General features: G+C 42.0%; 1 protein-coding gene across 1 annotated transcript in view; it reads left to right on the forward strand.

The window, feature by feature from the left end:
* The first annotated feature begins 1,334 nt into the window (after positions 1-1,334).
* Positions 1,335-25,858, forward strand: part of LOC117482306 (voltage-dependent T-type calcium channel subunit alpha-1I-like) — a 47,574-nt gene continuing 23,050 nt past the window's right edge. The window contains 12 exon segments of the mRNA XM_034130389.1: positions 1,335-1,473; positions 3,606-3,889; positions 10,481-10,574; positions 10,922-11,055; positions 11,433-11,530; positions 14,034-14,193; positions 16,967-17,279; positions 17,369-17,461; positions 18,401-18,696; positions 18,698-18,990; positions 23,375-23,754; positions 25,535-25,686. Coding sequence (XP_033986280.1) covers positions 1,444-1,473; positions 3,606-3,889; positions 10,481-10,574; positions 10,922-11,055; positions 11,433-11,530; positions 14,034-14,193; positions 16,967-17,279; positions 17,369-17,461; positions 18,401-18,696; positions 18,698-18,990; positions 23,375-23,754; positions 25,535-25,686 — 2,327 coding nt within the window. The 5' untranslated portion in view covers positions 1,335-1,443.

Here is a 25,858-nt window from a genome sequence, read left to right on the forward strand (position 1 = left end):
CATTTTGCTCAACCTTTGCAATTTTACTTCTCAAAAATCTCAACACATTAACTTTGTAATGGAGTAATTTTACCTTTTAGAAGAAGATGAACCTTTATTAATGCCCCTAGGGGACAATTCAGTTTTTCACTCTGGCTTGCATTTTTTTGTTTTTGTTTAATATACACACGCAGTATACAGGTAGGTGCACACATGCACATGCAATACACATACAGTTACACACTATACAGAATACACATGCACATGCATCTGGAGAGGGCCAGTGTGAAGAGGCTGCCAGTCTCGCCGGCGCCTGGGAGCAGTTGGGGGTTTGGTGCCTTGCTCAAGGGCACCTCGGCAGGACCCAGGAGTGTTGCTACTTTACTTACATAAAGGCTCTGGAGTCAAACATTTTTCTCTAAAACCTGAAATAGCTAAATATGATATAAGTTGTTGGAGCTCTGCCACACCTTTGAATTCAGTGAATGGAGTTCCCTGCTGAGGGTGACTGGAAGCATCATTCTTTTATGTCAGCAGCACCCTAGGATTCGCCCCCCCAAACCCACACACAGTGTCCGGGCTCGCTGGCTGGTGAGATAGAGACAGGGGGATATTGGGATGGGGGTGCACTGTGAGGCGGAGGAGAGGGAACAGTCACATGCTTTGACTTGCTCTGTCAGTGTCAAGTTATCCGGTATTAAGAATAGATAACACCAGCCAAATCTTTCAAAATAAAATACATATTAGAAAAGACAAATTGCTTCTACGGGAACAAAAGATTACTTTGCTAATGCTTTTTTTTTTAGAGCCAACCATTCTTGTGTTTTTTGTTTAATGTTTATTAATGTTCTTATCATTTACAAGTTACCATGTTTACTACCACCAAATGACAAGCTAAAACCCCAAAGAATGCCATACTAGCCTACTTAACAGCGTAACATTATTTGTTTTCTTACAGACTTTAGGCTTTGCATGTGCCAAAGTTGTATTGCAATCCGGCACACGTGCCTAAAAAGTAAACTAAAGTATTTTATTCTACCGATATTATACGAATGTCACGTTCAATACTGTATTACACCGTATAGTGTGGCTTCCGGGACTACCCTGTCTTATTTTGAAGGTAAGAGACGAGTATCTCCGCACCGCCTCTCCCCGGCTGGCTTGACGCGGCTCTGCCTCTCCCGGTGCGCCTGAACTCCGGTACCTGAACACCGCAGAGCGCGTCCGGCGGCTGAGGGGACGCAGACGCACGGGGAGTCGCTTTGTTATATTTAACTTTACTTTTCCCGGTTATTAAAACTTCTGCGCCACATTCCTCTCTATTTTTCCTCGTTTTGATCCCCCTGACTGACGGACTGAGTTAGGATATCGGCAGGGGGGAGAGGAGGCAGAGGACCAGCGGGCTGCTCTCAGATGGAGCACCAGGGCTCCGGGAGCTCAGGGCGCACGGCGGACCCGGAGTGAATGACACCGGTGGATGGACGCTGCTCCCCGGTAAGGAATGCAGACAAAGTTTTGGGATTTTTTGCTATAATATACTTTTTACATTTGCTCTCCTGTCCCATGCACTGCGCTTGGTGAGTGTCCGTGGCACAAAAGAAAATGTCCAGAACCTATGATGACGCTTTCTCTGTCAATGGCGGTGTCTTCCTCAAAAAAAGGAAGAAATTAAAATAATATTTCCATAGGCAGTTATAAAGTGTGGTACTCTGAGTGACCTTAGAGTACTTCATTGTAGGCCTATATATTTACATCATACATTATCACTTCAAGGATAAGACTCATTTTGAGATGTTTGGATTTATATTATTCTGCAATTAATCATAGGATTAATAACACTGGTTCTCTTTTGAGCTTTCTAAACCAGATTGATGTTTGGAAATGCTGTATCCTCATAGACGACGTTGATATGCCATTTGTTGGCCTTCAGAAGGATGATGAATATACATTTATAACACTTAGAGTTAAAGGAAAATGTTGCAATTTCTGGATATTAGTTTTTTCTTCTGCTTTTATTGTGCTTGCCACCGTAGTCCATTCATGTTTAAGATTGGAGGCAATTTATGAATTTGTGATGAGGGTTAACAACTTAATGGGTTTCAGAGGTCTTATAAATATATATATGTTCTTCAGGTTACTGATATTTGGTAGGATGATGTAATTTCCACATGCATGGCCTGGTTGTCAGCAAGGGAGTCTCATAATGAGTTTTTTAAGTGTTTTGAAAGGATTCATCAGCAGGTTTTGCAGAAGAATGCCTTTCTTTTTTTCAATGACTGATTGATGTCCGCCCATCAGCTACTATTGAATCACAACAAAAAGCCTAAACTGTTCGGCCCTGGACTCCTCACACAATCCAGGCTGTGTGCCCATATTGGAAATACAAAAGAAAGAAAGATGCTGGCTGATTCAATCTCATTATTTTCATCAAATGCACACACACACACAAACACTCCTCTCCACGCTGTGAACTTGTGTGCCAGCTCTCCTCTTGTCCTGTCACACTGTAGGCAATGTATTATTATATATATGTATATGCATGCAAAGACACATGATTTGCCAACACAATTATCCTCATCCTTCTTTATGATTGTTTTCCAAATAATCAGTTTCTTCCTAAGAAATTGGTATCTTTGGAATACATTTATTAGAATCTCTGGGGATCAATAACCAATGTGATGAGCACACGGTGGACCAGAGGGAAGAGTGTTTGCTGTGCACTCGAGACAATGTGGACTGTGTCACATGCTCCAACTCCCTTCCTGCCAAACTCCACTGCATACTGCCCTTTACAGCAGTACATGTGAAGAAATTAAAGTAAAAACAAATGAAAAGCCAATAAGTGAATCTGCTCTTGTGATCACGTTGTTAATTAAAACTGAGATTATCATACAATTTGACATTTCCTACATGATGTCCATGCTGCGAGAAATTCCAGTCAGAGCTTATAAAAATAAACCACAGTCTGATGTAACTCGACAATGTCGTGAGGTTTTCTGTTAAATTAGAGCTTAAGGAAAAATTATATTTCCAAGAGCTATAAGTTACATTAATCACCATGAGTGGGAATTGATTGCAAATGAAAAAACGCTTTAATCTGTTTATTGCAATATGGAATAGCAGTCTAAGCTACTCTCTCTCTCTCTCTCTCTCTCTGAATGTCCAGATTGCTTAAAGCCTGTATGGATTAAAAGCATCAGCAGTAATGGTCAGTTGTCATGAATTGTACAACTGTAGGATTATAATGAAGTGGACTAAGTGCATCCTGTTGTTTGCACTGATTGTGCTTTCACCTTTAGCTAGATTTATGTTTCCTGTACAGGTTTGCTTGCTGGCTGTGAGTCTTCTCCTGAAGGTCGCCTATTGTTTCAGAGAAAACACAGAGAAGGATCTTTTTTTTGTTATGCTGCTGCTTCGCTAGAGGGTAAAGGGTCTCGTGGACAGGATGGCAGGCTTGACAGTGAGCGCAGTTCGGGTTTATTTTGAGTAGCTGCATTGCCAGCCACAAGGCAAAAACAGCAAACACACACACACACACACAGTCACACGGTAACACACACACATGATGCATCAATTATGTTGTCGTGTCCTGAGCAGTTTGCCGTTGCCCCTGTGCCCTCTTTCAGGTTCAGGCTGTTCACAGCACGGCCATGACGGGCACCCATGACCCAGACCTGCATGAGCAGCACAGAGGACCAACGCAGGAGGAGGGGGATGAGGAGGAGGAGGAGGGGGAGAAGGTGCATGTGTCAGTTGAGGGAGATGAGAGGGAGCAGGAAGAAGAGGAAGAGGAGGAGGAGGAGGAGGAAAAAGAGGAGCTGCCGTACCCCACTCTAGCACCAGTGGTTCTTTTGGCTCTGACCCAAACCAGCCCACCCCGCTCCTGGTGCCTCCGAGCTGTCTGCCACCCATATCCTTCACCTAAAGCACTGCAAACATGTGTGTGTGTGTCAGTGTGAGACTCTGTTTATAACGTGAGAGAGACATTGTCTGTTTGTGTTTCGGCTCTGTCCTTTCTCAAAGCCGTTGTACCTACAAGGCCCCAGCGCTGAGATGTTTACTTTACTTTTAAACACAGGAGAGACAGGAAGAAGGTCTGAATTGTGCAGCTCTGTGAGTGTGTGTATATGTATGCGTGCGTGTGTGTGCGTGTGTGTGTGTGTGTGTGTGTGTGTGTGTGTGTGTGTGTGTGTGTGTGTGTGTGTGTGTGTGTGTGTGTGTGTGTGTGTGTGTGTGTGTGTGTGTGTGTGTGTGTGTGTGTGTGTGTGTGTGTGATGGAAGACCTCAGTTATTTCCTTGGACCCATTAGCTGTAGGAAAATATGGGTAACATTTGTCCCTGATTGGAGGTTTCCATAGTAACAAGCCCTAATGAATCTCCAGGGTTACAGTCGCCTGTCAGTAGCATTGTTACCGGCCTCCGTTAATACAGCAGAAAGAGTCACAACAGAGTAAGAACTCGCATCACCTCCCAAACCTTGCTCTGCTTCTGTCTTCATCATCTCGCCTCCCATTCCCCTCCCTGTCTCTCACTCTCCGTCTCAGCCTCTATCCACATCTGCTGATGACGTGAAGGTGTGAGTGTGTGTAAGTCTGTTATCAGCGCTGGATTGCTGTGTGTGTGAGTAGCTATGAATACTCCGAAGCATGCATAAACGTCAGCAACACCTCAGGGATTTGTCAAGCCTCTCCAAATTGAACATTTTCCACTGCTTATGACTGGGTGTGTGAGTGTGTGTGTGTTCCTCTGCATGCGTGTGTCGCTGTGCGCTTGTCTAGTATGCATGTCCGTATTTGCCAACGTCAGCACTCTGTGTACTCTATAAAATATGAATTCATAATTGCTGAATAAATAAAATGTACACCAAGAGGAAAAGAGTAAGAAAAAAAACTACAAATGCCATAAACAAAACTCCTCTGTACCCTGCTGGGTTGTTACCATGGTACACTAACTGTGTCAGCACAACTTAGTGGACACTCACACACTCACACACACACACACACACACACACACACACACACACACACCACACACACACACACACACACACACACACACACACACACACACACACACACACACACACAGGCGTGTGAATGCCCTCACACAAACGAGGGAATCTCCCATGGAGAGGCTCTTTAGAGGAATCACCTGGTTGCTTGGCAACAGCGTAGCTCTGCCCCGACGGCACGGTTACTTCTGATTGCAGCGTTTGTTTGTTTTTGTGTGTTTGCGTGTCTGTCAATCAGTCCATGTCCATACAGCATGGCTACTGGCGTGTGTCCAATTTCCTGTTTATCGTATATGTTTCTATACTTGTGTGTGGTGTGTGTTTGTGTGTTTGTGTGTAACTGAGTGATCTGCGGGGGAAGTAATGTGGGTGGACGTTGTTCGACAGGGACATTAATGTGAGCGCACTGGGAGGGGGGCAGTCCCCAGCTGTAAGTCCCATTTTTCCTGAGGTGACCCCTCCTTCCTCTCTGCCTTTTTTCTTTGCACTCAGTACAAATTACAAATTCATTTCCCTTCTCGTGTCCTTCCATTTCCTCCCTTTTTGAAAACAGAGCCATCCTCCTTTGTGCCATGTTTACAAAATACTGTACATCTCTCCACCCTATAGCACATCTATCTAACACATTTATTTGGAACAAAAACAACAAAATTGGATTTTGCTATTATATAACATTCTCTTGTACTCTTTCAAAGCTACATTGATTTGTGTAATTTCCTGTTTCTTCGGGAGGAGAATCACTCAGAGAGTGGAACAAGGTGCCCACTTTGTGAAGTGCTAAGCTCTCCCATGTAACATATGACACACATGGAAGCACACACACACGTGGGGATGTGCGTGGGCAAGTCGACACACACACATACGAAAACACACACTCACGCACTCACACACACAGGACATAACTTATTCAGCAGTGCATGAAACATTCAGAGCGTTTCCTTTTGTTTAAAGATGAGAAAAGCTGTATCTGTCACTCCTATACAAGTACCTCTCTCCACCTGCCTTTCTTCTTCTGCACTCCATCTGGTTTCTTCTTTCTCTCATCCCTCTTTACTCACTATCAATCCCCTGCCCTCCTATTTATCTCCCTCTTTTCCTTTTCCTAAACTGACTCTTAATTGGGTTGAGGTGTGTGTGTGTGTGTGTGTGTGTGTTTGTGCGTGCGTGTGTGAAGGGGGGGGGGTTGATAGGGAGAAAACGATGGATAGGAGGAGGTCCTACTCAAAGTAGGGTGAGCTGTCAGAGGCATTTCAGCCAATTAGCATGATTCGTGCAAGTGTTTCCATGGTTACTAGCTGTCACATTGTAAGGGGGTGGAGTCAGAGGACTTGACAACCTGACAGTAACTTGACTTGGACCACCTTCACACACACACACGCACACGCACACGCACACGCGCACACACACACACACACACACACACACACACACACACACACACACACACATACACACACACACACACACACACACACGACAGACTTTGAGTCTAACTGGGTTACGTTTAATCAAGTCTGTGTGTGTCGATATCAGAGTGCAAGCGGGGGTCTAAGCAGCGGGCGCATGGGGGAAGTCGTGAGCAGGTTGCTCATTCATACAGAGTCGCTCACATGTGAGGATTTCCATCCAAACCACACGCTTTTAAGTTCAATACCACTTCATAGTTTGGTCAGACTTTAAAGGGTTGTAACTTTATTAAATCATTTAGATTACAAAATAATGTGCCTGGAGTGGAGCCTCCTCACCCAGTTTGAATGCATTTGTCTTCTAAGGCAGCTTTCTAAGGAATACTTAACCTAGAAAATGTGTGCATACATTTCTCGCCCTGTGTTACCATGAATTGTCTAAGAAAACGTTGCTTTTCTCCAATGGGTCCCTTCTGAACAACAATTCCCATTATGAACTTTGTTGTGGTGCGAGAGAAAAAAGTCAGAGGATAACCAAAGTCATTATGATTCATCGTCTGGGTATAATGAATAGATTGTACGGTAATCTATTCAATAGTCTCTGGAATATATCAGTACGAGCTGACTTTCTTACTCTAAGATAGTGTATTTTAGTTAGTCATGCAACGTCTTTGAGTTAGGAAGTCAATAAGGAGCCACAGGTGTCTTTGTTTGTAATAATCCATCTGTTGTGCAATGATAAATGTAAGTAAATCATTCACATTTGACAACAATCCATTAGGGTTTGCAGTGAGTAAATGTGAGTAAGCCTTTAATAAATAGGTTTTGGTCCTCATTCTCTGCAGAGCCATTCAAAAATGGCGACTGGAGAGGTTTTAATAATAAATTCAAGGACTAGGGGTAAAAAGACAAATAAAAAGGAGCCATGCTGAAGTTATTCTTAATGGTTTGAACTTGATACATAGAGCTATAAAGATGACAACGTCTATTGTTTAATAAAGTGTGCCTTGTGAGGCAGTGGTACGACATTGTAAAACCTCCTCAAGCTGAAAAACATGGCCGTATATTGTGCGTGTATCCAGATGGCCTGTGTGTCCCTATGGATGATCCTTTTAAGATAATGAACATTGCAGATGAAAATGTTCCCTCACGCTGGCCTTAGCATGTATACCCAGCCAAGGGTGGAGGATGATGCCAGAAAGATCAGGGTGATGTTATCTGATTTGATTTATAATGTCTGCCTGACCTTTATTACCTGTGTTGGCACTCGAGGGGAGTACAAGAGGGGGAGAGCGCGAGAGACAGGGAGGAGGTGGTATATCTTGGCGAGGGAGGAAGAACAAGAAGATGAGACAATTAAGGAGACAGGATAAAGCATCGAGGCCATGTAACATTTTCAATTGTTTACACTTTAAGCTCTAATGGTCAGAGTCTTAACCTCTTTCAGTGCACTGAGCCTTTTTTTTACTCAGGCATGAAGCCATTTTTCTTCGTCTCACCTCTAATTTCCCTTGTTTCTTGCCCTCTCTTTCTCTCCCCTCTACTTCTCCCTTACTGTATCTACATATCTATTTCTCACCCTGTCCGTTCTCATGCCTCTCCATCTCTCTGACGATGTTAATTATTAAGTGTAGTTGTAGTTTATCTGTTGGCTGAGACTCAGGTTTCTAACAGAGAGACTATAAGCTCTTCCCATGGGCAGGCATATGTGAAGATATGTAGGGGCTGGCGGTTCGTAGAGAAAAGGAAGTGTATGTGCACGGGAGGCAAAAATAAATGCAAGAAATAATACGGAACGAAGATGGGAAATTATACCACAGTATATGAAGGAAGAGGCATAGACAGAGGGCAGAAGGAGCAGAGCAAAGAGAAAAATAATTGGGCCAAAGAGAGGGGGAAAGGGCTGTGGAGAAAAATGAGAAATGATGGAGGGAAAGGTTGAGTGTGAGAGTAGATAAAGGAAGAGCAATGAAGAGACTGACACAGAGGGACAGCGGAGAGGACATTCCCTCCGCGTTTCATCACTGATGTTGAATGATGGGCCAACTGTGGAAAAACTCCCCTCGCATCCATCACTTACACCTTGACCCTGCCCTGCGCCTTGTTTTCACTCTGTGTGTGTGTGTGTGTGTGTGTGAGAGCGTGTGTTTTATGGACACTCAGGGTAACTTATAAAGATGGAACAGGATTCAAACGAGCCTCCTCAGCAGTGAGGAAAGGATGGAGCTGCGCTAAAGGACATCATTTTCGTTTTTGCGTGCGTGCGTGTGTGTTTTGAGAGCGTATTAATTATGTTGTGTTCCAGTCCAGACAGGATGCAAGCGGATTGTGAAACTCAGAAGTCAGTTCCCACGGTGAGATGGGGGTTCCCATGGCAACGAGAGCGAAGGGAGGACACTGGATTACCCTCTCTCTCTCCCTTTCTCCCCCCCCTCTCTCTCTCTATGTCTCAAGGGTGATAAAGGATTGTACTCTCATTAATTTTTTCGCCCTCTCGAGAGCAAAGTGTCCGGGGAAGGGACTCTATGTGTGAGCGCGTGTGTTTCCTATGTGTATGCGTCCATGTGCATGCTTCCAGGCTTTATTATGAACGCGTCCTTGGCTCTTAAATACGTTCCTGTCATCCATTCAGCAGTTTTTATGAAGGCATGAAGGCAACACAATCAGTCCTTCAACTTTCCACTTTAGACTATTTTCCTCTTTAAACCCCTCTGCTTACCACTTTTGAGCCGTGCTCCTACTGGAGTGTTTGACAGCAAGATGCACAAACACCCGCCATATATGCAAGTTTACACTTAATCTGACGTCAAATGTGTTTCCTGGTAGCTCTCTTTCTTTTGTAGTTGTGAATATTAAACATGTCAACATGTCATGTCAGCGTCTGTAAATTCAAGTTGATACATTTTAGCTTATTTTAGCAATCTCCCACCCTTCAAAAAGTGCTTTTTGAGGTTACCCCTTTCAGTTCTGTGCTTGCACATTTGATTTTGCAAGCTGTTAAGTGCAAAGTTGTGCACATAACAGTTGTGCTTGAATATATTTTGTAACATCAGTCTTGCATCTTTTTGTTTGCAAGAGCGACATGGCTCGAGTTTAATGTGTACCAGTTTTTTTCTACAGACCATTGACTAGATGGTCTGTCAAAGCAAAGGAAACACCTGAATAAATGAACGGAGAAACATAATGGATGCAGATGATTCCACATAGAGCACAAAGGGTCACTGCGTGGCTTGATGAGAATGAAAATGATGTGAATAATATTCTATGGTCTTATCAGTCGCCAGATCTCAAAGGGGGAATTCAGAGTGACACGTTTTACAATTTATATATACAGTCCATGGTTATGCAGTGCTTATCAATATCTTGGATGGATGATATTTATCACTCAGGTAGAGTTTAGAGTGTTGTAAAACCTAGCACTGATGCTGTTCTGGCAGTTTGCGTTGGTACAAAAACTTGCTTCAACCCTTCATGTTATTTTCCTTTACGTTTTTGCCCATCTTTAATTCCATTAATCGAATCTCAACCCTCTTTAAACTAAAACATTGACCCAGCAGCTAATACCTAAAGAATATTGCAGGAATGAGTCTTAAACTAGGATATCAGTTCCATCCCTCGTGTTGCCTGAATTACTGTCTCCGCTTAACACTAGCTTAAGTGTTTGTCCCCTTTTAGTTCATATGACATAAAATGAAATACCCCATTTGTGAATGTTAAAGGTTATATGTGTCTCTAAAAAGGCGGTTGCTAATAAGTGTAAAAAAACTAAAGACTGGAGATTTCAGAAGTTGTCTGGGACATTTTACGCCCTCATGCCATCCTCAAAAACGAATCTACTTATTTGTGGTGACGTTAAAGTTATGCAACCATGGTGTAGTTTGTTTATAGCTACATGTTAGCTTTCTACTTCTTTTGATTGCATTAACACTTCAGAAGTCTGGGTGGTGTTGTTTCAGTTCATTTTCTGCTTCGATAATAGTACATTTGATCCAATGGAAACATCCTGTTGGCTTTCTGTTGAGGGTAACTAATTGTAATCAATGTTCAAACTCTGCTGTGGTGTTTACACTTAACCTCATGTCACATGGTTCGAGCGTGTGAGCATTTTGGCCATCCTCCTGAACTGCGTGACACTCGGGATGTTCCAGCCCTGTGACCGCACACCCTTCCTGCTGCAGGTAAAACACACACACACACACACACACACACACACACACACACACACACACACACACACACACACACACACACACACACACACACACACACACACACACACACGCACACACACGCACGCACACACACACACACACACACACACACTGAAATTACAAACTAATTATGTTCAGCTCTGAGACTTCATTATCAGGGGTCTGGAAAGTTTTTGCTTTAATTTTTTTCTCCCTCTTAATCAGTTTACACTAATCCTCTGTGTGTGGTGTTGTGTGTGTGTGTGTGTGTGTGGTTGTGTGTTTGTGTGTGTGTGGTTGTGTGTGTGTGTGTGTGTGTGTGTGTGCGTTTGCAGGCTCTGGATGATGGCATCTTTGTGTTTTTTGCCGGGGAGATGGTGATGAAGATGGTGGCTCTGGGGATCATAGGTCAGAGCGGCTACCTCAGCGACACGTGGAACCGATTGGACTTCTTCATTGTTGTGGTGGGGTGAGTTGTTGGACAGACGCACACAACCACGTGCACACCTACACACGCGCATTTGACATTAAATATGAGCCAAAATCGTGTGTGTATGTGTGTGTTTTGTGTAAAGCTTAGACACTTGTTTAATGCCAGTTAAATGTCAAGCGTGTGTGTGCGCGTGCTTAGAGGAACCGGTGGAAGTTTATGTCTGTGCGCGACAGCTTTGCAGAATGACAATGGCATCATTGGGTCCTGAGAGACAGAGACCTCGGTGATTGGTAGTTAAAAGGCTATGTATCCCAGATACCGTGCACTGCTGGATTCCCTGTAGACGTCAGAGTTGGCCAAGGTCAGGCTGATCACGATGCCATTGACACAGCGGTGGCTTTCCCTCTACGCAGAATGCTGGAGTACTCGCTTGATGGACACAACGTCAGCCTGTCAGCCATTAGGACCGTCCGGGTGCTCCGCCCACTACGAGCCATCAACAGAGTTCCCAGTGAGTTTGTCTCCTTATTCCTCCAACACACACTGCACTCAAAGCAGGGCTGGGCAATATATTCATTTTAAAGCCATGTTGTGATGTTAAACTTGTAATCGCTAATATGGTATAAGTGATGTCTTTCCCGGGTCAAATGCCGAAATACAGTAAAGTGATGTTTTGTGAAGTAGTCAGACTGTTCTAGCTGTTCAAGTTCATTTACTCAAGTACTGTACTTAAAGGTAGGGTAGGTAAGTTGGAGAAACCAGCTCGAGATCGCTAGAATTTGAAAATACACAACCGGAGAAAATCTGCCACTTCCTTACAGAGCCCCTCCTCCAACACACACGAACGCGCACATGACCAATGAGGGCACGAGATAAGTTTGTGCACAGATGGAAGGCTGACAGGCAGGTAGGCCATCCAGTTATTTTAGCCGGGCCGGCTGGCACGGGAAGGTCGTGCTTTTTACAGCACTACGGCTTCCACAGATGACATTTTTTTATGGATTTTTTTCTTTTCTTAAGATATTCATTGCTATCGGGATGTTAAGAGCATTCCATGGAATATAACAAAAAGTGTATCTCGAGCCGGTTTCTCAAACTTAGCTACCCTACCTTTAAGTAAAATGTAGAGGTACTTTACTTGAGTATTTCTATTTCATTACTTTATACTTTTAAAAATGTTGTTTCTCCACTGCATTCATCTGACAGCTTAAGTTACTTTGCAGGATCATATAATTAATAAATCAACTAAAGGATTATGATATAATAAATCATAATAATAATTCCCCAATGATAATCCAAAAATATAACATAATTATAAGGAAAACAGTCATTTTAGTTTTGCTATTTAAAGTATATTTAGATGTTTATATTCTCTATATCACCCAGCCCTACTCAAAATGTAAAAGGTTTTTATTGTCTTTCGTTGTTTTGGCTCTGTACATTGGATTTTAAATGAAACACTAACTGTGAGGTTAAAAGTGCTGACAAGGCCTTTTACACATCCGACCAGTACAGTTGGAGCAGAACAGTATAAGACTCCTCTGACTTTAGGACAATGCAGCAGGTCGAAGACTGTTAAGACAGAAGAGAGATGGAAAATAAGGAGATTTTTATGGTCAAACCGTGCAACAGTTCTTGACTCAAGACAAGACACTGACCTGACTGCAATCTATAATCAGTGGACAGCAACATAAACGTCACCTGCTTTGTCTCGGTTGTGGTGCAGGGAATCAATTCTCCTAAGATCCAATTCCAAAGAAAAAAGTCAATTCCCACACACATTAGTCTTCGCTGCATTGATTTATTTAAAAAGTGTCAACATTTTGACACACAGGGGCCTTTCTCAAGACATATCAACAATCATTAAGTAACACATGGATTAAATACAGCCCATAATTGCATGGTAGTACAAAGGGCTCAGATCAAATTACCGACTGCATTCCAAATCATTATCTGGTGTGCTTGCTTCAGACTAGAATGAGGGCGAAAAGCCTCCGTAACAGGCAAGAAGTGAAGATGTCTGCAGTTCAGGCCTGGCAGAACATCAGCAGGACAGATTCCAAGTGTCTGGACGACTGACATCTGTGGGTCATAGCCTGCAGAAAGCCACTGACTTAATATTAAATATGATGACTGTGAAAGAAAGACTGCTTTCACTTTCAATCCATCAACTCTCTGTCCCCTATATCTGTTGGGCCAAGTATAAAAAGGGACGCAATGTTTGACATGGAAACACACTTACCTGAAAGTCAGCAATCACATACAAAGCCAAGACAATGAAAGATGTGTTACTGTCCTTGAACTCTTCTAATTTGATTGCCATTAACAGCTCCAGCTTTCCTCTTGATGAATGCATGTTTAAACAAATAAGGACACAGTGAACAAAGTCAAGGGAATCATTGAGATTCTCAGGTTGTTCTTATCAGCTTCACACAACTGGCCATCACATGTTTTCAAACTCATTGACCTTGGCCAAACTCAGGCTGAGTGTGTTTCAGGTAGCCAAGTCTAGAAGCAGTGAATAGGAAGCATTTTGTATCTGTGCACTTTAGCAGAGTGGAGTATTATTGTTTGGACGGTAACTATTTACCATTCAATACATTACTGCTCCAGTTTGTGCAACATACATTAAAGTGTCTCCTGTCTAGAGTGACCTTTATTTTGCTATAAAGTCGCAGATGCTATTACGTTCCACGGATGTATAAAGAGAACTGGATGCAGGATCAGCGTGAGGCTTTAAAGCCACTTTTTTGTAGTGACCAAACTGTGGCATTGCAACTTCTGTGTCAATTAAGGTAATGCCATTTGGTCATAAAAGTTGTCAAATGCACTAATAGTTTCTGCTCTATGGGCTCATGGAGAAGGAAGATATGAATAATGTTATACTCAGAAGTTGAACTTTGCACACGAATAAACTTGCCTCCACTTCCAATGCTGTTTCCAGCTCTCTTTATACATCCATGGTGTGTCACAGTTGCCTATGGTGTTTGTGCTGCATGTGTGTGTGTTGGCAGGCATGCGTATCCTGGTGACCCTCCTCCTCGACACACTTCCCATGCTGGGCAACGTGCTGGCACTGTGCTTCTTCGTCTTCTTCATCTTTGGCATCGTCGGCGTGCAGCTGTGGGCGGGGCTACTGAGGAACCGCTGTTTCATGGGAGAGGATGTCAAAATGTGAGTAACCATAGTAACCAGCAGATGTCACGTCAAGGGATGCATTGGCCTCATTAGTTTGAAACCTCTTTGAAAAGTTTGCTCACAACTGATTAGCTTCTTTCCCTCAGCTGTTATTTCTAAGAGAGGATCAATAACACTGATAGTCTGATCTAGTTGTTCTCTAATCAGCGCCGTCTGAGAGTAAGTAAATGTGTTTCCTGCAGTAACCTCCAGCATTAGGGATCACAAATCAAGGGATTAGGAGGGCTAAGTGAATTTCTATGTTCCGGTATTCAGGGACTCTCAGTGACTGACTCAACGTGATCCCTCAGAGTTTCACTGTCACTCCAGCTCTCTCATACATGATCGTTCACGTCATGCTCGATATCTGTCTAACCGACGCAGGAACACAATCGCTCTCAGCCTCGCTCCCACTCACATGTACGAAAGAATGATCAGATAATATCACATAACATCAGATAACATCATGTTCAGCACCTGACCTCACATCTGCTCAACCTTCCCACTCAGATAATAATCCCTGACCGTGGAGTTCATCGGAACAGCCTGTACTGTTGTACCGTTAGATTTACTCAGATACAATGTTGTTTAATAATTATTGTGCAGTTACTGTTACTTAACTAAAATATATGATGACACTTTATTTTAATAGCAGAACACTCAATGTGATTTGGAAAAGAAAAAACTACATTAAAACCAGAAAAGTTCACTCAGTGGAATGCAATCAAAAACACTAAATTATTTTAATAACATATTCAAATGAAGTAAAAAAAAATATATTTAAAAGTGTGAATCCCCAAAACAATTAAAGGTCCTTGAGCACACGCAACACATTTTAAAGTTGACTTTAATTAAATATATTATGTCAACAGGTTACAAATAATTATATTAGGTTAATTGAAAGCAATAATAGTAAATTTAAATACTAAATATTAGGTTCCATATATTATATAATATTATTATACTATTCCCTTTTAACTAATCTAATACAATTATGTGTAATTTGTTATAAAAAAAACATTTAATTGAAGTCAACGTTTATTTTTTCAATGCAAACAATCATGAATTTAATTAAATATGAAAAAAGTGAATACAATACAACAAAAAATATTAAAAATACAATAAAATATAGTAAATATAATTATTATAACAGTGAACCAGGCTACAACCAAAAGGGAATAGGATTATGTGTGCTGCACTAGGCCTGTTCTTTTCTGACTTCTCTGCAATTAGAAGACTTCTAAGTGTCAACCTCTATGAAAATGTATCGACCAAGTGCTAGAATTGTATTTACGCATCGACTGCAACGAGGCAGATGGCCTTTGCGGTTTGAGATGGGGAGGAGGGGCCAACTATAAATGTTGTGTTTAATAACCGTCATTGACAAATCCTACTGATCACAGCCCTTAATAACTAACGGCTTTTAATAAAAGATTGTGATTCAAGAGTGAGTAGGCAGAAGGGTCTACTCAGTTCCTTGGCATATTGTTCCCTGTTGTCACATCCGAGAGCTGTAGACTCAAAATAGTTCCGTTTATTTTCACTAGAACGCAGTATTATGACAACAACAGAATCCTCAGCACTGCATTATTCTAATTTTATCACCAAGCCAGGACTCTGTGATTGTATTTCTAACGTAGAGCAGCTGTATCAGGAAAGACAATGTGACATTGTTATTGGCTCCTGCTTTAAACTCATGTTGTCACAATAGCCTCCTAAATAAGTAGCATATACATTTCCACCCGGAACAAATTGTTCTTTGGATTTTAGTTTCAGTTAGCATTTGAGACAATAAACAACAAAATAACCTTTTTGGATAAGAAGTGAGAGCCCTGCTCCTCTGTGACCCGTCTCTACACCACACATGATTGATTGCTTATCTCTCCACTGCACCCTGCCTCTCTCTTTTCTTTCTCCCCTTCATCTGTATTTCTCTTTCTGTTTCCTAATTTCCTCCCTAAACACTCTTGTGTATTACGCACTGTCTTTCTGTTTTTTCCCAGAAACCAGACCGTCTGTACAAACAATAGGTTGTTTAACGATTTATTTCCATAAAAATCGTTCAAACGTTACCTGAATTTGTCCAGATATGTATTTTTTGGTATTCTAAGCCCCTTTTGTGATTAGTTTTAAAACAAACAGAGCCATTCTATGTGTTTCCCATTGGACCAAAACCAACAATAAAATGGTTTGACTATAACAAGTTTTATTTGTGCAGCCAGATTCTAATACGGCTTGTTCTTCGGTGTCATTGTTGTAAAAAAAAACAATAGAAAATATATTATTGAGCACATGTTGACAAGTTCCTCCATTTAATGAACATGGGCACTTTAGTTTACATTGAGTCAATCTCACATACACATTCCTGCTGTTAGTAGCTCACCAAATGGCTATTAATCCGTGACTGAAAATAGTCCAACAATCCCTCCTGTCTGAAAAATGACAGTGAGCAGCTCCTAATGCAAAATTAAAACTGTTTTTTCTTTACTGTGACCCATTTTTGAAGATTTACATCTTCTTAGGGACGGGCTTGGGGCAAAGTGCCACAGACAGGAAGAAAAGTAGAAAAGTTCTGAGAAACTGTCTGTTTGTAGAATGGGGAAAACTACTTTAGATTTAAGCACATATATTATAAGTATATTATTGCCCCAGCTGTACCAAAGGTGACAGTATGTATTGGCTCTTGCTCTATGCTGTTCTGTTAACCTACCCTCCGTAATTAAGGTGTTTCTAATAAATTCATACGAAATGTTTTTCTCTTCTTCTCCAGGAGATATAACATCTCCTTCCTGAGTGGCTACTATAAGCAAGATGGCACTGATGACCACCCGTTCATCTGCTCAATGGACAGAGAGAACGGGATGCTTCGATGCTCGGATGTTCCTCGCCGCCGTGTGGGCAGGACTTACTGCCTCCTGAGTCCTGAGGAGGCCCGGACAGAGGAGGGACTCAGAGGAGACGATTCAGGGTCATGTGTGAACTGGTACCAGTATTACAACGAGTGTCTGACCGGCGAAGTAAACCCCCACAAAGGAGCTATTAACTTTGACAATATTGGATATGCATGGATTGCCATTTTTCAGGTAGGACTTATATAAAGGGATTGATCTTTTATCAATAATGATGATGCAAATGAGACATCTCACTGTGATTACTGTGTGCTTTCATACAGGTGATCACTCTGGAAGGTTGGGTGGACATCATGTACTATGTCATGGATGCACACTCTTTCTACAACTTCATCTACTTTATCTTCCTCATTATAGTAAGTGCACTCTCACACACACTCACACATCTAACATAGGTTTTACCTTTTCATGTTGTACATCATATTGAAGTGCTTTTTCTCATTTTCTCCCCTCATGTTTGGAAATGGGCTAGTCAAACATTTTAAACTTAGCGGAAACCACCAGGGTTGAAAATAGCAGCCTTTGAAGTAGTGCCAAAAACTGCTTTTAGAGCCACATGAAGCTGGATCCAGCAGATCAATCTCAACAGACCCCCATGTTAAAATGGCCCACTTCACAGCAGTAATACACGTTTACAGCCCAGTGAAAAAAATAGCAAATGTCTACTATTTTTATTGTTAATGTATAAAAGCATGCATAATTAAGAGCTAGGACTGAGGGATAGGTGGGTTCCTCAACATATTGGGCCGCTAGCTGACTCACATTGTACTTCACCCAGGCCCGCCTCAGCTACACCTCTTTGGACACTTTTGGATTAGTCTGGAGTACTATGGTGGCTTCACTGCCAGGCTTGAAAGGGCTGGAGCCTCACAATGACTCTTCAAAACCTTGTATAACGTTTTGTTAAAAAATACTTCTCAGCGTAATTCAGTCCAGTTCAAAACCTCTGCAGAGAACATCCTTCAAGAGGCCCTATTATGCTTTTTGGGGTGTTACCTTTCCCGAAGTGTGTTAACAGAGCCAGCTAACCAATCAGAGCAGACTGTGCTCTGATTTCAGACAGAGGGGGAAAAGAGGGGCTGCAGCACAGGTAGTATGAGAAACATAAAAGCACCTTTTTGAACATTAAAACATGTAATCATGTCACAGTAGAGGCTCTCAACTCTGAACATCATGATCTTTGCGATGCGTTTATGGCTAAGCTGTCGTATTGGATTGCATTAGATAAAGTTGAATACATTGGACACTGGACTGTATTTTTACAACAGTGTGTCATGTTTTTTTGTAATGACCAGGTGGGCTCCTTCTTCATGATCAATCTGTGCCTGGTCGTCATAGCAACCCAGTTTTCTGAAACAAAGCAGAGGGAACACGCCTTAATGAAATCGGAGCAGCGCGCCCGGCAGCTCCACCAATCGGCTTCTACGCTGGCCAGCGACAGCCAACCAGGGAGCTGCTACGAGGAGATCATCCGCTACCTGGGGCACCTGGGCCGCAAGGCGTGGCGGCGCCTGGGCCGCTGCGTCGCTGGGACACGAAAACACTTCCACTGCGTGTGTCAGAAAGACCCTGGAGGCGGAGCCAGCAGGGGGGGGCGGAGCTGGGGAGATGAACGGACTCGCTAACCGGCACTCGGGCCACGTTCCCAACGACCTGTCACACCTTCATCAGCTTTATCACCAGCATCACCAGCATCATCATCATCATCACCACCAGCAGCCCCCCCAGCCTCAGCAGGAGCCTGAGGTGAGAAACGGAGGGAATGGTTTTAATTATCCCTTCATATCGCCCCTCCTCAGCCACCTGGATGCAAAGGCCCGGGACAAGAAGAGGCTGGTTGCCAAGGAGACTGTCAACAGACTGCCACAGCTGGTGCTGGAGCATGGTGAGAACCAAGGGGTGTGTGTGGGTGTGTGTGTGTGTGTTTGAGGGTGTCAGTGTTTGTGCTCCGCTATTAGCTCGTCAACCTGGTCCCTGCAGGTGTGACTGCATGGATGTGTTGATTATTTAGATTAAAGGGGTTGTTAACAAAGCTTTCAAAGAAGAGTTCAACCAAAAATGTTAACACTTCTTCCTCTTACCTGCTAATAATCAATCTAGATTATTGTTGTGTGAATTGCAGAGTGTTGAAGATATGACTCATCTCAAATATAGGGGGATTGAATGGCATTAGCAATGTTTTTGTTTCAGAAATGAATACCAGTTAATAACAGACCGTTTTGTGAGCAGATTTAATTAGACACCGTTTTCTTTCTACCAAATTACAAGTGCTTACCATGTCACTGCACATAACAAATTGTGCATTTATGGACAAGAGCAAAAGAGGGAGGGGATTTGAGGTGCTCTAACTACCCCTAGGATTGCCATAGCCCCCCTGTAGCACCCTCAACACATGTCTGTGGTTTATTTTACAATATCATTTACTTTTCTTTATTTCTTTAAGCTTGTTTGCATCTCTCTCTCTCTGTCTCTCAACATCCAGCGCAGCTATGCACCTCCTAATGTACTCACTTAACAATTTCACAACACAGACACTCACTCTCTTAGCTGTTGGGCTTACGGTAATCATATGCCAAAAATATTTAGACATTAAATCAAACCACTGGCCAGCAGTGCATCCACCAGGAACATATATGTGCGGTGAAATCATTTTGATTCATTAGTCGAGGTGTATGAGTTTGGGATTTCAGAAATTGACACTGAATGTTGACAGTCCTGTCTTTTGCTGGCTGCGTGTGTGCAAGCCAGGTCTGTGGAAATTATATATTAAGATGGGTGTTGTAAACCTTATATTTATCCCTTGAGCTGAATATATAGCGTTGTTTTTAAAGTAAAAGGACATTGTAATTTTGTGTAATTTAGTCGTACTGCATACATGCGTGTGCGTGTGCAACCCCCATAACACCAGCAAAGGAAAATCTCTGGCTCTGTTCATCGTACGAGAGGCTCGTGCTCAATGTTTTGGTGTAGCTCAGTAGTGCTTTCTGGTGTGAGACCTTGCTGTTGAGTTTTTTTCAAATGTAATTTTGATGCTTTGAGCACAAGAAGCTGAGTGCCATCCATAAATTGTATCTTAGAAGTGGATGTAGTCACTGTGATGTCACCCGTTGTTTTGTGGACCATGGTTTTGAAGACTCAAGTTTAACATTTTGACCGTCGCCATCTTGGTTTTAAGGTCATCATGTTTTGTGGAAACAGAAGTGATAAAAGAGCAAAGTACAATCGAAAGCTTTAAGTTGACCTCAATTTTACAATAATATGAATACATTGAAAACACACTCAAGGGGTTAAAGTTGTAAGACAAGAACATGGAAGACACCAAATGGTAGCAACATTCAATCTAAAAGGCAGCACAACCTTAAAAAAAACCTGCTTTATTGTCTGCTATCTCCAATACTATTGAACTCACACCAAAACAATCTAGATTGATAAATAGTGCTCAAGGTAAGAAGAAAAATACTTGGATTTAAACATGAACTGTCTCTTTGATCTGTCCCTGTGTTATGGGTAACTTTGCTTTATTTCTTCTGATTCTTTCTTTAAAATAAATAATCTTTGAGACTCAATTCACCCAAATTATAACAGAGCATATTCCCCCACTCGCCCTCGGCAGCATTTAGACATGCAGCTCACAGAAGTCTGTCACCTCTGACACAGTGTATGTGGATTAAATATGCTCAAAGTATTATAAAAAAGGAGAAGAGCTTCTGCATGCCCTGCACATTTTATTTTACATTAAAAAGCGTTCAGTCCTTGATCAGCCTGCGAGGCAAACTGTACACTTTGTTGTATTTCTACATTCAGGTAATAGGCCCAAAGGAAACGCATCTGTCACCCTTACATAATATTGCACTTGGGGTATTTTTGGCCTATGGGATTTGTAGAAAACAAATGTGGAGACTAAGTGATGTGATGTATGAAAGTGGAGGTCAACACACATGTACAGCAGTTTCATGCTGGATAAACAAATAATCTGTTAAACACATTTGGCAAATGCTGTCATACAACAAAACACTGTATTTAACAAAATATGTCAAAAGAGTCATAACGCTTTAGTCAAACCTATTCAAGCCTACAGATTGCAGTTTTAACAATTGATAATTCATCCAGAACAAATCTCCCTGACCTTTTTGTACATATCTCATCCTGGTTGATTACCTTAAATCTGAGGGGAGATATAAAAGGAAGGAATTAGGATGTGACTGTTCATGGAAATGATTAACAACAGGATATTGAAGAGACATGTCACCCTGATTGAACATCTTTTACTTACTTACACTAAATGTGTTATAAAATGCATTTTTAGATAATTAACGGCAGCAGGTCTTGGCAGAGACAATGTAAAGTTACTCTGGATAAATCACACACTTTGAGAACTTGCCCTTGAAGATTTTATGGTTCTGATTTTTAAGGGTTTAAAGGGCTCCTCCAAAGGAATGCACTCCTACATATTGGGGGACCCACTTCACAGAAACATTCAACTGGACGGTCAAATTCAGAGCAGCAGATATCCTGACTTTAATTCCCTGATACGCTCCAAATCACAACACATACTTTTAAAGACTCCATACTTGGGCTTTAGAAAATAACACTGAAAACATCACAGTGACATTGTCTGTTTTCTGCTATTTTCTCAGACTACAAAATCTGGCTTTATGCTTATTTTCCGAAAGCTTCATTCATAACGATGACATTTCAACTTTAAATCAACATTTGATTGTTAAATATTTTTTCTTGCATGTCCATTCATTCTGTTTAAACCCAGTATTTCTGCACGGTTGCAGATAAAGATGAAGCTACACTAATCATTGTTTCCCCTGTTTACCAGCGCTGCAGAATTATGAGTGCCGATGCTAAAAATTTAACTCAATCATTAATATTTCCTACTCTCGCAGCTTAGTCTCTCCACACACACTCATGGAGTGGAGCAGAGGAGAGACAGGTGAGGTGAGGATAACACTGTCTGAACCGGTGGCAAACAGGCTCTAAATGAATGGTATTATCCTATTCATAGATTCCAATGGTGGCTGTGAAGGATTTGTTTGATCCACACATTTCATAAAACTCCAGAGAGGTGTAAAGTTGGAAAGTCAACATTATTTAAAAAAGAAAGATGGATAGCATTTCCAAAACCATGCTTTTATCCAACAAAATATGCTGCTTTTATCCTTATTTGTTGGTGTCTAGCCTTTCAAAATCAACAATCACTACTTGCTCACCCGCTTGCTGCACACAAAGGGAGGCAAGCACTGAAGATTTATATTAATTAAAGAAAGTGAATTTAATAGAAAGAGAGAGTTACTCACATTTTCTTGGCGGATTATTATTTTCTTCTAGGGTGATGATGTCATGAAATATGACGACAGACCTTTGAAACTTGTATAATCTCACTAGAAGTTTCCAATGTCAAAAAAAAGAAAAAAGGTACAGCCCTACCATCCAGTGTTAGAAGCCATAAGTGGTATTCCCCATTATGTTTGACCTTCATGTGTAAAATGTTAAGTGACAGAGAAAGTACAGTGTAATACAACTCAGTGGTTAATGTAACTGGCACACTTCCAATGCAAAGAAAACTGAGTAGAATTCAGTGTGTGCTCGAATGCATTGGCAATCCTGGGCCGAATTATTTTTACAGAAAAGGTTTTTGGAGAGCAATTTTGAGCAATTCCGCCTGCTGAAAGTTTCCCTGCAGCCCATATTATCTATATAGAGGCTCACCACAGAACGGCTAGATTGGATTCACTATATCAGTCTCCAGTGAAACATGAATTTCTTGTAATTGTGATGACAAGTGAACTGCTCCTGCTAGATTAGTCTTTGTTGTTATGCCATTGGAGCATTCCTCCCGAGCTGCTTGCTAATGAATTCTGCTGAAATCTTACTCCCGCTTCACTCCACGCCCCTTCCCCCTATCACACACACACACACACACACACACACACACACACACACACACACACACACACACACACACACACACACACACACACACACACACACACACACACACAAACCCCTGTTCTAATAAAAGATCTCCCCCTCTTCACAAAAGCATCCCAACTGCACAGTGTCTTCCATGTTATTGAATTTCTCACAGATAATTAAATGAAGGTGCTCTCCTTTACCTGGCAGATTATATATTGAGTGACGAAATATCATCTGCAGGATTGCAACATGCGGAATCAACTATTTACCATTAACCTTGTGCATGTAGGATGTATGATGTTACTAACCCGTGTCTATATCACCTCTTCCCTGTGTCTGTGCAGGTGGGTGTACCGGGCAGCCTGGGTTACCGTTGCCAGGTGAAGTCCCAGGAGACTCCTCAGTATGCCCGTACTGCATCTACTACAACCAACTGAGTGATAGTGAAAATGTTAATGAGCATCCTGAAGATCAGCATCATGGGTACAGCAAGTCATGCCATGGCAACAGCCCGTGTCATAGTAGCAGCCCATGCCACTGTAGCAGCCCCCCTCGCCGCGTCGATGCTCAGGTGTCGGAGCCGAAGAAAAGGCTGTACAAGCGCTGCTGGGCGGGACTCCAATCTAAACTGGAACTCATCGTTTCCAGCAGATACTTCAGCAGAGGGATCATGATTGCCATCCTCATTAACACACTGTCGATGGGCATAGAGTACCACGAACAGGTATGTAAGGGTCTGAGTGATGGTAAGAGGCTGCACGTGTGTGTATGCACATGCATAGCTATGTGTGAGACACTTGCAGATTGAATGTGGTACAGTTTGATTGAAAATGGATGTGCTAATCACTGTGAAGTCAATAACCCCACCCTCCAATCAAAACGTACAACACCAAGCATATGGGATCACCAAGCGTGTGCGTGTGTGTATGTGTGAGTGTGACTTTGTGTGGGCTGAGCACGCATGTATCAGAAGGTGGAGAAACTCATAAGACCTGAAGTGTTAATTAAAGCGTGACCCTGGGACAGGAGAGAGTGAGCGGTGTGGAGACGGGGCAGAGTGAGAAAAGCCAGTGTGAGCGAGTGAAGAAGTGAGGAGGAGGAGGAGGAGAGCAGATCTGACATTGTGATTGGCTGAAAGGCAGAGAGAGACGGTGGGAGACGGGGGAAGATTGCCTTTGGCCCATTTCCTGAACAATATGATAGACTTGGATGGCCTTGACTTCTTGAATATCTAACATTTAAGGATAAAACCAGCTCTATTTTATCTTTTTTTAAATGAGCCGGTCCTTTGAAAAGACCAAAACCAAGAGTGAACTGTATGAATGAATAAAGGAATAGAAGAACAGCCTGGTACCGTTTTTTCTCTGTGCCATAGAATTCGATTGTCATCTCAACATTTTTTAGTACAAATACAGAGCCATACAATTTAGTTGGATTACCCTTCCTCATTTCAGGGAACGTGAACAGAGTGTTCATGTTTTTTGAATCCCCGGAAAGTAGCTCTTTGACAGGCAAATGTCACCGAGCATGCTCAGAGACACATCTTCTTGTTTACACTGCTGCGTTTGTTTGTCAAGCTGGGAGAAATAAACCACAATGTTTGTATTTACTGTAATGAAGAAATGCCACCTCATGCCACGGTACATGGCTTATGTTTCAATACCATCGTTTTTATTCAACAAGATCTCCATGGCATGATGGCATGTGATATATTACACTCTAGATATGTGGACTATAGAGTTTTTTATTTTTAGATTTGTTGAAAAGTTAAAGAATAAAACTTAAAATCTGTGGTTCTCAAATTGCCCCTGTTTACAATCAGAAAGCCTTTAATGCCCCTATCGCCCTGCAAACAATTCTTTTTACAAACCAAAAATAGTGTGAAAATTACTGACAAAACATATTTGAAAATAATTATCTAAAATGTACATGAACTACTTTTGGATTCATGAAAATAACTACTTAAACATAGACTTGGACTGAAAAAAACACTCAGTTATTCTACAGTGAACCTGAGAGTAAGATCATTTTATAATATGCACAGTGTTACGCAGTCTGAATCAATATTGATAGCCTTGCTTTACACTCCTTTTTGACTAGAATCAAATGAATTCAGCTCCAACTTTTCCTTCCAGTCATGTGTTTCCCTCCTGTAATACCTCTACAGACCCAAGAGTGGCCCTGCCCTGCAAATTGAGAATCACAACTTTAAGTAATATGAATGACATCAATAATAAAAAGTGTATTCCCTCACTCTACTCCAGAGGATAGTCGGTAAAAGCACACCTGTATTCACATCCTGGAGCAGCTGCGCTCTCCATATCTGCGACTTCATCATCCATATAAAGCTAAACTGCAGCCTTGAGGGGCATTTCAGAAACATGTTTACTCTCCTCACTGCCAGTCTGTCTGTCTCTGTTTATTTGTTCATTTTTCTCTCTGCCTGTCCAATATGTACATCAATCTCTCTCTGTTTTCTCTCCACAAACACTGCGCCTCTTCAGCCGAAGGAGCTGACAGATATTTTGGAGATCAGTAACATGGTGTTCACCAGTCTGTTCAGTCTTGAGATGCTGCTGAAGCTGGCAGCTCTCGGGCTCTTTGGCTACATCAAGAACCCCTACAACGGCTTCGACAGCGTCATTGTCATCATCAGGTGGGGCTCTAGAGGGAGGGAGGGGTCTCTCACTGTAAATTAACCCCAAAATGGATATTCTGTAAGTGGATATTGGTTTTGTCGTTTGAAAATCCTCCCTGCGAGTCAGAGTCCCGAGCTGTCACAGTGGCTCTGCAGTGAAGCACTGTGGCTGCACTCTGAAGTCCAAGGG

This window comes from Trematomus bernacchii, unplaced genomic scaffold, assembly GCF_902827165.1.
Source record: "Trematomus bernacchii unplaced genomic scaffold, fTreBer1.1, whole genome shotgun sequence".
In the NCBI taxonomy this organism is placed as follows: Eukaryota; Metazoa; Chordata; class Actinopteri; order Perciformes; family Nototheniidae; genus Trematomus; species Trematomus bernacchii.